Raw genomic sequence first — 13,784 nt, 5'->3', positions numbered from 1 at the left:
ATTCTCTAATAGGATTGTGGGTGAACCTACAGCACATAGACTGCAGCTGTTCAAGAAGTCAGCTCACCTCCACCTTCTCTGGGCACTACGGATGGGAAATAAATGCCTGCCGGCCAATGATAATTGACAGTTAACTACAAGGTTTACAGTTTTTCTCGTATTTGTATTCTTGCAAATTGTCCTGATGAATAGAAGATTTGAATTAGAGTCCCTACAGTGTGAAAACAGGTCCTTCTACCCAACAAGTCCACACTGACCCTCCGAAGAGTAACCCACCCAGATGCATTCCCCAACCTCTTTTCACCCCTGACTAATGCACCTAGTTGAAACTTTATTGCTGGAACAGCACAGCAGGTCAGGCAGCATCCAGGGAACAGGAGATTCGACGTTTCGGGCACAGGCCCTTCTTCAGGAACCTAACCTACACATCTCTGACAACTATGGAGAATTTAGCATGGCCAATTCACCCAACCTGCACATCTTTGGATTGTAGGAGGAAACCGGAGCACCCGGAAGAAACCCATGCTGACACAGGGAGAATGCGCAAACTCCACACAGACAATTGTCCAAGGCCGGAATCGAACTTGGGTCCCTGGTGCTGTGAGCAGTGCTAACAACTGAGCCACCGTGCTGCCTTAAAGTTGAAAAGTTTTGTAAAAGTGTGACCTTTTCTCACCAAAGGGAAATATCCCACAGGTCTCCTTATCTTCTTGTCCTGTTACCTTCATGTAATCAGAAGTCGCTTTATTCCTTTATGTTTTTCAGTATCCTACTAATTATATCATAACTGGGTTTGCACTGTGAGATTTTATTGCTGGAACAGCACAGCAGGTCAGGCAGCATCCAGGGAACAGGAGATTCGACGTTTCGGGCACAGGCCCTTCTTCAGGAATTCCTGAAGAAGGGCCTGTGCCCGAAACGTCGAATCTCCTGTTCCCTGGATGCTGCCTGACCTGCTGTGCTGTTCCAGCAATAAAGTTTCAACTTTGATCTCCAGCATCTGCAGACCTCACTTTCTCCTTGCACTGTGAGATGCATTACCTCAACTTAGAGTCATAGAGATGTATAGCACGGAAACAGACCCTTTGGTCCAACCCTTCCATGCTGACCAGATATCCCAACCCAATCTAGTCCCACCTGCCAGTACCCGGTCCATATCCCTCCAAACCCTTCCTATTCATATACCCATCAAATGCCTCTTAAATGTTGCAATTGTACCAGCCTCCACCACTTCCTCTCGCAGTTCATTCCATACACGTACCACCCGCTGTGTGAAAAAGTTGCCCCTTAAGTCTCTTTTATATCTTTCCCCTCTCACCCTAAACCTATGCCCTCTAGTTCTGGACTCCCCGACCCCAGGGAAAAGACTTTGTCTCAGCCTCCGACGCTCCAGGGAAAACAGCCCCAGCCTGTTCAGCCTCTCCCTATGGCTCAAATCCTCCAACCCTGGCAACATCCTTGTAAATCTTTTCGAACCCTTTCAAGTTTCACAACATCTTTCCGATAGAAAGGAGACCAGAATTGCACGCAATATTCCAACAGTGGCCTAACCAATGTCCTGTACAGCCGCAACATGACCTCCCAACTCCTGTACTCAATACTCTGACCAATAAAAGAAAGCTCACTACATTGAATCCCATTTCACAGTTTTCTGTTCATTGGACCCAGTTTATGCATATCTTCCTACATTATCATCTCATATGGTCAATTCCAATACACTCAAAACAGTGGATAAGTGGAGCTGACACTACGACCAGTATTGAAATAGCACTGATTAATATAATAGATTAGGCTACAGGGACAGCCACATTCACAGACAAAAGCAAGTGCACAATTGCAACTTTCTTACCTTGACGAGTTCCACAGCAGTAGAGGAAAAATCGCAGCAGTATACAAACAGTCCTGGATCACTGCAAGATATGAGAGGAGAGTTAGTGACTGGCATCAATCCAGTCATCAGTAAGCTGAACAGCCTTCTCAAACAACACATAAACAAAGACTCTTTTAGGATAGTTGCCATGGGCAGCTCCTGTTAGAAGCTCAGAACTATAAACCTCAGCCTATTTTCTCTCCACACTGTCACATTTACTTTTTAAACTAGCAGCACGAGACTGGAACCCCCACTCATCCTCAATTGGCACAGTTATCAGCATGACTAGTGTGCTTAGCACTGCAGCCTCAACAGAACGTCTACCTCCTCCCTATCTGTATTATGTAAGGTTTGCACCTGTACACAGCACTGTTGGTATGATGACAGGAGACAGAAAGGAGGTGGAGGTTGTGAGTGACAGATAGAATTAGGATGTTGCCAGGAATGGAAGGCTTGAATTACAAGGATAGGCTGGGACTTTTTTCAGTGGAACGTAGGAGGCGGAGAAGTGAAATTTATAAAATCATGTGGGGGTATAAATACGGTGTATGGCAGGTGTCTTTTACTTAGGGTGGGGAATTTCAAGACTTGGGGGCATATTTTTAAGATGAGAGGAGAAAGACATTAAAAAGTCATCAAGGGCAACTTTTTTTTTAAAAAAGTGATTCGTGTTTGGAATGAACTTCCACAGGAAGTGGTGGATGCAGCATTCAAAAGACAGTGCAGCATTCAAAAGACAATTAAACGTTTCCTGTAACCCTACCCCAGACCCTGCATTATGCATGCTTTCTGCAAAATTATGGCAACACAGAGTTGAGAGTCAGTGTGAGTGGAGACTTCATCTGAGTGAGACAGAGAATAAGTGAATATTGCTGGAAATTTGGCTCAAAGTTCCTATCACATTCAATTTAGAGTAAAAGTCAAATTCTGATCTAGAACTATAGCCTTTAAGTTAAACGCAAGGGAAAAGCAAATAGTCAGCGATAAGTCAATATCTGATTTAATGAGAAATTCACCAATTAAACAAACATTGAGACGTGAGATCAAGGATATCAACCTTTGGGTCCTGACTGCAAATGACTCTCCTTTAACAAAGAGGTTAAAAAAAATTCAAACTATCCTTTTTTCTTAGTAAAAAGTCACAAACTGCCTACAAAAATGGATAATTGCTACCTTATGGAACCAGTCAGGAGATAGTGGGAGGTGGCATTGATCAAATATTAACCAAGTCATGAAGGGCTTACGCCTGAAACGTTGATTCTCCTGCTCCTCAGATGCTGCCTGACCCTCTGTACTTTTTCAGAACCACACCCTTGATGTTAATCACCAAGTGCCAATTAGAGATTGGACATTTAATCAATTAAAAATAAGCCTTGCCTATCCTATGCCAGTCAGAATGTTTTACAATACTTAACAGCTCAAACATTTAATTCTTTAGTTATTTGCCAGGTGAACACTGGAGGGAGCAGTTGAGCAAAGCCTGCCATCATACTAGTCATGATTTGGAGATGCCGGTGTTGGACTGGGGTGTACAAAGTTAAAAATCACACAACACCAGGTTATAGCCCAACAGGGTTAATTGGGAGCACACTAGCTTTCGGAGCGACGCTCCTTCATGAAGGAAGCTCCGAAAGCTAGTGTGCTCCCAATTAAACCTATTGGACTATAACCTGGTGTTGTGTGATTTTTAACATCATACCAGTGCAGAGATAATAGCAAAAACCAGAACTAAAAAAAGGTCATATTATTAGTGCCTTTGCAAAAGCTCAGGACAATAGATCCAATGGATTATTCCTGAAGGGATATTATTGCTGTCATTTAAGCAAATGTGGCAATCAATTTGCTCAGAACAAGGTCTCACAAATAGCATGTTTATAAATAACCTTTGACTCTTATCTGCCCTCTGGGCAATAATAAGAAAAGCTATGATCCCATTTAAGTAATTTTAGTTCTGAATTACACTCATTGGTCAAAAGAACTTCCTTATGATTTGAATTGCAAATCATGGAATATTTTACATTCATTCGAGCATGCATAATATCTCATCTGAGACAGTTCAACAGGTAACAGGGAAGGCCAATGGAATGTTAGCCTTTACTTCAAAGGGAATGGAGTATAAATGCCAAAACTATTCAAGGCACTAGACAGACCAAAACTCGAATGGTATGAATAGTTTGGGTCCATCATCTAAGGAAAGATTTCCTGCTTTGGAGGCAATCCAGAGATGCTGATTCTAGGCACGGGTGGACTGTCTCACGAGGATGGGTTGAGTAGGTTGGGTCTCTACACACTGGAATATAGAGAAAGGAGGTGACCTTACTGAAACATACAAGATTCTTAGAGGATTTCACAGGGTGGGTTGTTTCTCTTTGGTGGGAGAGTGTAGGCTGACAGGACGTGATCTCAGAATAAGAGGTTGTACATTTAAGACAGAGATGAGGAAGAGTTTCTTCTCTCAGGGTTGTGAATCTGTGAAATTGTTTACCACAGAAAGTTATTGAGGCTAGGCCAATTAAAAACGTTCAAGTCTGAGACCAACAGCTTTTTAAATCAGTAATGGAATCATTGATTAAGTGGAAAAGACAGGAAAGTAGAGCTGTGCCTGATCATATCAGCCACTATTACACTAAATGTTGGGGAGACTTGATGGGCTGAATGACCTACTTCTGCCCTATGTCCTTTGGTCTCTCTGACAGTGACACATTCCTTCAGTACTACTATGAGGTGCCAGCCCGGATTAATAGCTATTCTACTGGACCTGTTTGTACATGTTATGACCAATCTCCACGGCAGGTAGAATTTGAAATCCTACTTTCTGGCCCAGTGAAAGGGACTATATAATTTCACCACAAGACTCCCAGCCTGGGTTAAATGCACAAGACCATGGAGGACGGATTTTGAATCCACAATCTAGTGGCACAGGAAACACTGCTATCATTTGACCCTCGACCTGTCTTCCTGTGTGTGTTCCTGATAGGGAGGGTTAATCTGATGCACAACTTAGTGAAAAATGCAACGCAAGAAAAGTGTTTTTACTTGTTAGTCTGCAGAATGGGGAACACGGTATTTCCAACTCCACAACCGACCTGTAAAAAGCAGAAGAAAGAAATGTTTGGTGCATAATTTAACATGAATATATCCATCCGAACAGTATTTATTCAAGTTGCACCAAATGATCTCTAAGTTTAGAATCATTTCAACTACTTGCATTTATATATCACCAATGTGGGAAAAAACGTCCCAAGGCATCTAGAGGAGTATAACCAGATACGAAATAGGAACTGGAATAGGCTATTCTGGTCTGTTCTGTTATTAAGATCATAGTTGAACACCAAGTACAACTTTACCTTCTTGCATCATCGTCATATTCCTTAATTCCCGTAGTTCCCAAAAATCTATCAACCTCTATTGCAGAGAATTCCAAAGATTTGACCGAAGATTTTCTCATGTCAGTCTGAAATAGTCCTGAGTTTGAGTGTGAATGCAATCACATCAAAACAAATATCTCACTGGGGCACAAGGAACAGAAGAAGGATAAAACTTAAAGACCAATCAAGCCTGCTTCTCCACCCAATATGAGCACTGTGATTTTGGCCTTATCTCCACATATCCCTCCATTCTGAGACACAAAGAATCCAGTCACCTGGTATTAACTGCATACGTTGACAGAGCATCCACATCCTCCACACAGTTCTTACGGTGCAGCAGGTCATTTGGCCCACTCTTCCACCATACTTCCAGGCAGTGCATTTCATACTTGAACCACTCCTTGTGCAAAAGTGTTCTGTCTCATCACATTTTCAACATTTACAAACCACCAAATCTGTGCCATTTCATTCTCAATCCTTTCAGAGCGTTAACACTGTTTACCTTTCTATTCTTTCCAAATCTCTCATGATTTTGAAAACTTTTATCAGATCCTCCTAGCCACCTTCTCCCCACAGAGTACAAATTCTTCAAATATCCTCAAAACTGAAGTTTCTCATCTCTGGAACTATTCTGCTAAACTCTTCTACACTCTCTCCAATGCATTTATATTCCTCCAATAAACTGTACTCCATATTTACTGAGGGTTAACCAATGCCTTACACAGATTTGGAATCACCTCCTTGCTCCTGTACTCTATGCCCCTACAGGTTGTTCTGCTATAATGCGCGTTTTGTTAAAGCGAATTCGCTGTAATGCGTTTGACGATTTGGGACATTATTTCTAAAGCTTGACCTTTTAAAACATGTGTTGGCTGTAATGCAATTACCTCACCGACACTTCAAGCACTGTTTCTAAACCCTATTTTTCGGTAATGCAGGGTTGCACAAGAACAACCATCGCATTATAGAAGAACTACTTGTATTAATAAAGGCCAAGATACTGTATACTTTATTAACTGCTCTCTCTACCTGTCCTGCCACCTTCAATGAATTGTGTACATATATAACCAGATCCCTCTGCTCCTGCAAAAACATAAGTATTGTACCCCCTGTTTTATATTCTGTCTCAGTTTTTCCGAACAAAATGCATCACATTTTTCTCCACGCTGAACTTCATCTGCCATATATCTACTCACTACACCAACTTATCTATATCCTTTTGGAATTATTTTCTGTCCTGCTCAGTTTACAATGCTTCCAAGTTTTGTCTCAAAATTGTCCCCTATACATCAAGAAAAGCAACAGTCCCAATACCGACCCCTGCGGAACCCCACGACAAAGCTTCCTCCAGCGTCCCCCCCAAAAAAACATTGACCACTACCTTTTCCTATCACTCAGCTAATTTTGTTATTGTCATTTTAGATTTGACTTTTAATATTTCATTTTTCTCTCAAGTCTATTGTGTGGCACTGCATCAAATGCCTTTCGAATATTCATGTGCACTACATCAACAGCATTCTACTCACCAATGCACTCTGTAACCTCTTCAAAACAAAACACAGCAAAACAAAACTCCTTAATCCTACTTGCCAAAGACATTTCATAATTCTTCCTAATTCCTTGTATAAATTCTTTCCTGACTCTTTTACATTTCTCAAGGGTCTTATTGAATTTCCATTTCCTAAACCTTGCACATGGTTTTTTCTTTTTGACTAAATTTTCAATATCTCTTCTCATCTCGAGTTCTCGAATCTTACCAGCCTTATCTTTCATCCTCTTTCAGGAACATGCTGGTCTTGAACTCTGATCAACTGGCTTTTAAAGGACTCCCACATCAGATGTGGACTTACCCCCAAACACCTATCCTGATTTAATTTCTCCAGTTCCTGCCTAATACTGCTGCATTTGGCCTTCCCCCAGATTAGAACTTTCACCTGAGGACCAGACTTATCATATCCATAACTATCTTAACATGTACGGAATTATGACCACTTTTCCCAAAATACTCTCCCACTGAAACTTTGATCACTGGCCCGGCTCATTCCCGAATACAAGGTCTAGTACACCCCTTTCCCTAGCTGGACTAACTACATTTTGTTTCAAGAAACCCTCCTGGATGTACCTATCAAAATCTGCCCCAAGCTCCTGGCACTAAGGGAGTTTCCAGTCAATATTGGGAAGTTAAAAATCATCCACTACATAACCCTGTTGTTTTTACATCTTTCCATTACCTGTTTATATATTCCGATGTCTCCCACTGGCTATTGGGAAGCCTATAGTATAACTTCATCACAGCGATTGCACAATTCTTGTTCCTGAGTTCTACCCATTTAGCCTTGCTGGATGAGCGTTCCAAGATGTCCTCTCTTAGTGCAGGCGTGACATTCTCCTATATGCAATTTCTTCACCCTATTTACATCCCTCTAGTATTCCAGAAACACCAAACCCTGGAACTTTGAGCTCCCAGTCCTGCCCTTATCTCAACAAAGTTTCTGTAATGGCTACAACATCATAGTTCCATAGTACTAATCCAGACTCTAAGTTCATCTGCTACCTATGATACTTCTTGCATTAAAATAAATATAATTTAGTCCCACCATGTTCATTAACCTGGCCCTGCCTGTTCCTCCTAATCAATTTACTTAGCCTCTATCTCCTCCTCAATCACTCCACATGTTAACCTATTGCTCTGGATTCCATCCCCCACTACATTAGTTTAAACCTTCCAGAGTGGCACTAATAAACCTCCTAGCAAGACCCCTCCAGTTCAGGTGCAACCCATCCTTCTTGTACAGATCCCAGTGATCCAGATATCGAAAGCCCTCCCTCCTACACCAGGTCTTTAGCTACACATTCAACTGTGTTACCTTTTTGTTTTTGGCCTCACTAGCATGTGGCACAGGGAGTCATCCTGAGATTACAACCGTAGAATCTGTGCTTTTCAACATTTCACCCAACTCCCTAAATTCCCTTTGCAGGACCTCATCTCTTTCTGTTTATGTCATTAGTACCAGTATGACCATGCCCTCTGGCTGCTGACCCTTCCCTTTCAGAATATCCTGTGCCTGCTTAGCGACATCCTTGACCCCTTGCAACAGAGATGCAAAGTATGTTCCTGGAGTCTCGCTCGATGCCCCAGTAATACCTCTGTGCTCCTGATTATAGAGTTGCCTTTCACCATCACTCACACTTTGACCCTCCCTGCTGTAAAACAGAGCCAAACGTGGTTTCACTGATCTGGCTGCTGCAGTTGATTTCCCCCGAGTAGCAATCCCCAAGCTGTACTCAGTTTCAGAGGTGAATAGCCATTTATCAGGCTGAACCTTTGCTGTGACCATATCCCTGAAACTCCCATCTATAAACCTTCCCATCTCCTGTATGCCTGAATGAATCCAACTGACACTCCAGTTGATCCATGCAATCAGAGAGGAGCTGCAGCTGGACACACTTCCTGCAGAGTTGTCAGGAAGTTGACTTCTCCCTGATCTTCCACACTAGGACCATTTTACCAACTACCATTACTTTTTAAAAATTCATTTGTCTTTTGTGGGATCACTGAGTGGCTAGCATTCACTGCCCATCCCTACTTGCCCTTAAGACGGTGATGAGCTGCCTTTTGAACTGATGCAATCCATTGCTGTGGGTTGACCACAATATCATTAAGGAGGGAATGCCACAATTTTGACCCAATTTAACAGTGAAGGAATTGCAATATACATCAAAGTCAGGATGTCAGCGACATGGAGGGGGAACTTGAATCCAAAGCACTGGTGAGATAGAAACCAAGACTCTCAGTTTTCTTTGTAGTGACAGCTTTCCTCAGTCGCAAAGCTTCATTCGACAGCTCAGGGTCACAGTTTTTCCTGTGTGCTCAAAGACAACTAATATTTACCATACTTCTCAATCTTAACAAGGACATTAACAACTCCCACCAGTTGTACAGTGGGTTAATTAGAAAACATACACACAAGGTTCTGATTTTGTTTCCATTGGTTGAGAAATCTATCACTGTCTTCTTTTTATTCACTTGTGGGACATGGACGTCGCTGGCTGGCCAGCATTTATTGCCTGTCCTTTGTTGCCTTTGAATTGAATGGCTTGCTAGGCCATTTCAGAGAGCAGTTGAGAGTCAACCACATTGCTGTGGGTCTGGAATCAAATGTAGGCCAAACCAGGTTTCCTTCCCTGAAGGGCATTAGTGAACCAGATGGTTTTTCCAACACATGACAATGGTTTCATGGTCATCAGTAGAATTTTAATTCCAGATTATTACTGAATTCAAATTCCACCAACTGCCATGGCAAAATTCAAATAACAAAAACAAACAGCAGAGGAACAGGCCCTTCGGCCCTCCAAGCCTGCGCCGATCCAGATCCTCTATCTAAACCTGTCGCCAGTTTTCTAAAGATCTGTACCCCTCTGCTCCCTGCCCATTCATATAACTGTCTAGATAAATCTTAAATGATACTATCGTGCCCGCCTCTACCACCTCCGCTGGCAACACATTCCAGGCACCTACCGCCCTCTACATAAAGAACTTTCCACGCATATCTCCCTTAAACAGTTCCCCTCTCTCCTTGAACTCATGACCCCTAGTAATTGAGTCCTCCACTATGGGGGAAAAAAGCTTATTATCCACCCTGTCGATACCTCTCATGATTTTGTGGATCCCAGTCAGGTCCCCCTCAACCTCTGTCTTTCTAATGAAAATAATCCTAATCTACTCAACCTCTCTTCATAGTTAGTGCCTTCATGCCAGGCAACATCCTGGTGAACCTCATCTGCACCGTCTCCAAAGCATCCATATCCTTTTGGTAATGTGACAACTGTACGCAGTGTTCCAAATGTGGCTGAACCAAAGTCCTATATAACTGTAACATGACCTGCCAAGTCTTGCACTTAATACCCCATCCAATGAAGGAAAGCACGCTTGTATGCCTTCTTGACCACTCTATCAACCTGTGTTGCCAACTTCAGGGAACAATGGACCTGAACAGCCAGGTGTCTCTGTACATCAATTTTCCCCTGGGCTTTTCCATTTACTGTATAGTTCAGTCTTGAATTGGATCTTCCAAAATGCATCACCTCGCATTTGCCCAGATTGAATTCCATCTGCTATTTCTCTGCATAACTCTCCAATCCATCTGTATTCTGCAGTCTTCTCAGACAGTGCCCTTCACTAAATGCTAGTCCACCAATCTTAGTATCATCTGCAAACTTGCTAATCAGACTATTTATATCTTCCTCCAGATCAATTACCAATATCATAAACAACAGTGATCCCGGCATGGATCCCTGTGGGACACCACTGGCCACAGGTCTCCATTTTGAGAAACTCCCTTCCACCACTGCTCTTTGTCTCCTGTTGCCCAGCCATCTAGCTAGTAAACCCTGGACGCCATGCAACTTCACTTTCTCCATTAGTCTACCATGGGAAACTATTATAAAATGCCTTACTGAAGTCCATGTATATGACATCCGCAGCCCTTCCCTCATCAATCAAACTTCCTCAAAGAATTCTATTAGATTTGTAAGACATGATCTTCCATGCACAAAACCAATGTCCCTATCACAGATAAGCCCATTTTCTTCCAAATGGGAATAGATCCTATCCCTCAGTATCTTCTATAGCAGCATCCCTACCACTGACATCAGGCTCACCAGTTAATAAGTACCTGATTATTCCTGCTACCGTTCTTAAACAAGGGACTGATATCTTTGCAGTATCCTTGAACATGGGTGAGGTCCTGGAGGACTGGAGAATTGCTAGATATCTGTTAAGGCCCCAGCCATTTCCTCTCTCGTTTCCCTCAGTAATCTGGGATAGATTCCATCCGGACCTGGGGACTTGTCCACCTTAATGCCTTTTGGAATACTCAACACTTCCTCCCTCCTTATGCTGACTTGACATCAAACATCTATCCCTAACCTCAGTATCCATCATGTCCTTCTCCTTGGTGAATACCAATGCAAAGTACTCATTAAGAATCTCATTCATTTTCTCTGACTCCACACATAACTTTCCTCCTTTGTCCTTGAGTGAGCCAACCCTTTCGCTAGTTACCCTCTTGCTCCTTGTGAATAAAAGGCTTTGGGATTTTTCTTCCAAAACTTTGTCTGTCTTCAGTTACCTAGACCTTATGTATGCTTCCTTTTTCCTCTTAGCTAGTCTCACTATTTCACTTCCCTAATTGTACCATTTCTGTCCCTCATTTTCACAGGGATATGTCTGTCCTGCATGCTAATTAAGCTGTCTTTAAAAGCCTCCCACATGTCAAATGTAGATTTACCTTCAAGCAGCTGCTCCCAATCCACATTCCCCTGCTCCTCCTGAGTTTTGGTACAGTTGGCCATTCCCCAAATTTTCCTTTAGGACTGCACTTGTCTTTATCCAAGAGTATTCTAAAACCTATGGAATTGTGATTACTATTCCCAAAGTAATCCCCTAGTGAAACTTCAACCACTTGGCCGGGCTCATTTCCCAACGCCCTGCCACATTAGTTTAAACTCACGCCAACAGCGTTAGCAAAAGCAGCCCCAAGGACACTTGTTCCAGTCCGGCCCGGGTATAGACTGTCCAATTTGTAATAGTCTCACCTCCCCCAGAACTGGTCCCAATGTCCCACAAATCTGAACCCCTCCCTCCTGCACCATCTCTCAAGCCACGCATTCATCCTGCCTAGTCTTCCATTTCTACTCCGACTAGCAAGTGAGACTGGTAGCAATCCTGAGATTACTAACTCTGATGTCCTACTTTTTAACTTGGCTCCTAACTCCCTAAATTCTGCTTGTAGGACCTCATCCTATTTATTATCTATATCAATGGCTCCTATATGCACCAAAACAGCTGGCTGTTCACCTTCCCCCTTCAGAGTTTTCTGCAGCCGATCTGAGTCATCCTTGGTCCATGCACCTGGGAGGTAACATACCATTCAGGAGTCTCGTTTTAAACTTCAAAACAGTCTATCTACTCCCCTTACAACTGAATTCCCTATGACTATAGCCCTTCCACTCTTTTTTCCTGCCCTTCTAAACAGCAGAGCTAACCATGGTTCCATGAACCTGGCTACTGCTGTCTTTCCCTACTGAGCCATCTCCCCCAACAGTATCCAAAGTGGTTTACCTGTTTTGGTGGGAGATGACCGCAGGGGACATCGGCACTGCCTTCCTGCTCTTTCTCTGCCTTTTGGTCACCCATTCCCTTTCTCCCTCACCAATCCTAATCTGTGGTGTGACCAATTCGCGACCTCCTCAGCATCGCCTTCAAAGTGAGTCCACCTGCAGCTTCAGAGCCGTCATGTAGTCTAACAAGACACACTTCCTGCATTTGGAGGAGTCAGGGACATCAGCCGTGTCCCTGAGCTCCCATGTTGAGCAAGAGGAGTGTAACACAGGTCTGAAATCTCCTGCCATTTTTAATCTTAAGCTTAACTTAGTACAACTATAATATGAAATAATAGATAAATTAATTGGAAAAAAGGAAAATAAATGTTTTTTTTAAACCAATAAAAAAGAAAATTGAGAAAACTTACCATATCAACACACCAGAGTTTTTTTTTGTTGGAGGAGGAAGGCAGGTGGGAGACATTACACACGTAGTGTCTCGGGTTTACTCACCTCCCCAGAGCGCAATATGACCGCTGCCACGCAGCCCCTCGTGCTCCCCGCTGCCACTGTTGCTGCAAATGAAGGATTCGAAGCTGGGTCCCCAGAACATTAACTGAGTTTTGGATTAATAATCTAGTGGTAATACCACCAGGCTATTGCCTCCTCTACTTTAATGAGATTATCTGTCATTCTTTTCAACTCCAGAGGGTATAGGTCCAATTTCTCCCAGTCATTGCAGGGGTCAATTTAATCAAAGTTTGCTTTACCACCTCCAATACAAGGATATCCTTTCTTAAACAGAGAGAAACTGCACACTGTAATCCAAATAACACAATGCATCTACAGCAAGACTTCACTTTGGTACTCCAATCCCATTTGCTTTCTTAATTGCTTGCTTCACCTGCGTGTTAACTTGCTGTATTCCTTATATAAAGCAGTCTCTGGTCTCGTAGGGCACAGGTAAGCAAGGTTTTTAAACAGCAAGATAAAATGGCTGGGTTTCATCAAAGCACCAAGTTAGAAGGCAGCAGGATGAGATTTTATCTGAATTAATTCTGTTCATGTAAAGCAAGAACACCCACTGATATCAGGAAATCATGCAAAGTGATATTATTGTGTACTATTCCATAAAGATATATTCTACTCACTGCATGGAGTCTAATTTTTAATTCTTGTTTCACATGTTTATTTATAAGGAAATAAAACAGCTTAGACAGGAATCCATATATTTGTTTTGTGGATTTTGAGAAAACAAAATCTGATTTGGTTGACCGAATCAAACCCTTGACAATGCTGAAAATGAAATGGGGATATCGACAACTCTTTAGAAACATATAGGGACTAATGGTAACAGTGAGAATAGCAAATATAGACTGGGGATCACGAGCGAGTGGAAGAAGAGCTTATTGTTTATTAAGAGTTCTTTTCAATGTCTCTGC

At 42.5% G+C, this 13,784-nt stretch overlaps 1 protein-coding gene across 1 annotated transcript in view; it reads right to left on the bottom strand.

Annotated features, from left to right (window-relative positions):
• The window catches only part of mettl2a (methyltransferase 2A, methylcytidine), a 63,370-nt gene that overhangs the window by 32,617 nt on the left and 16,969 nt on the right, over positions 1–13,784 (bottom strand). Inside the window, exons 4-5 of the mRNA XM_043675310.2 lie at positions 4,907–4,956; positions 1,850–1,910 (exon numbers count right to left, since the gene is read on the bottom strand). Of these exons, the coding sequence (XP_043531245.1) occupies positions 1,850–1,910; positions 4,907–4,956 (111 nt within the window). The remainder of the gene's footprint in view (positions 1–1,849; positions 1,911–4,906; positions 4,957–13,784) is intronic.

Source organism: Chiloscyllium plagiosum, unplaced genomic scaffold (genome assembly GCF_037043375.1).
Source record: "Chiloscyllium plagiosum isolate Xiang-an unplaced genomic scaffold, Cpla_swu_hap1 HiC_scaffold_32, whole genome shotgun sequence".
Classification (NCBI taxonomy): domain Eukaryota; kingdom Metazoa; phylum Chordata; class Chondrichthyes; order Orectolobiformes; family Hemiscylliidae; genus Chiloscyllium; species Chiloscyllium plagiosum.
This window is presented reverse-complemented; position numbering and strand designations above follow the sequence as displayed.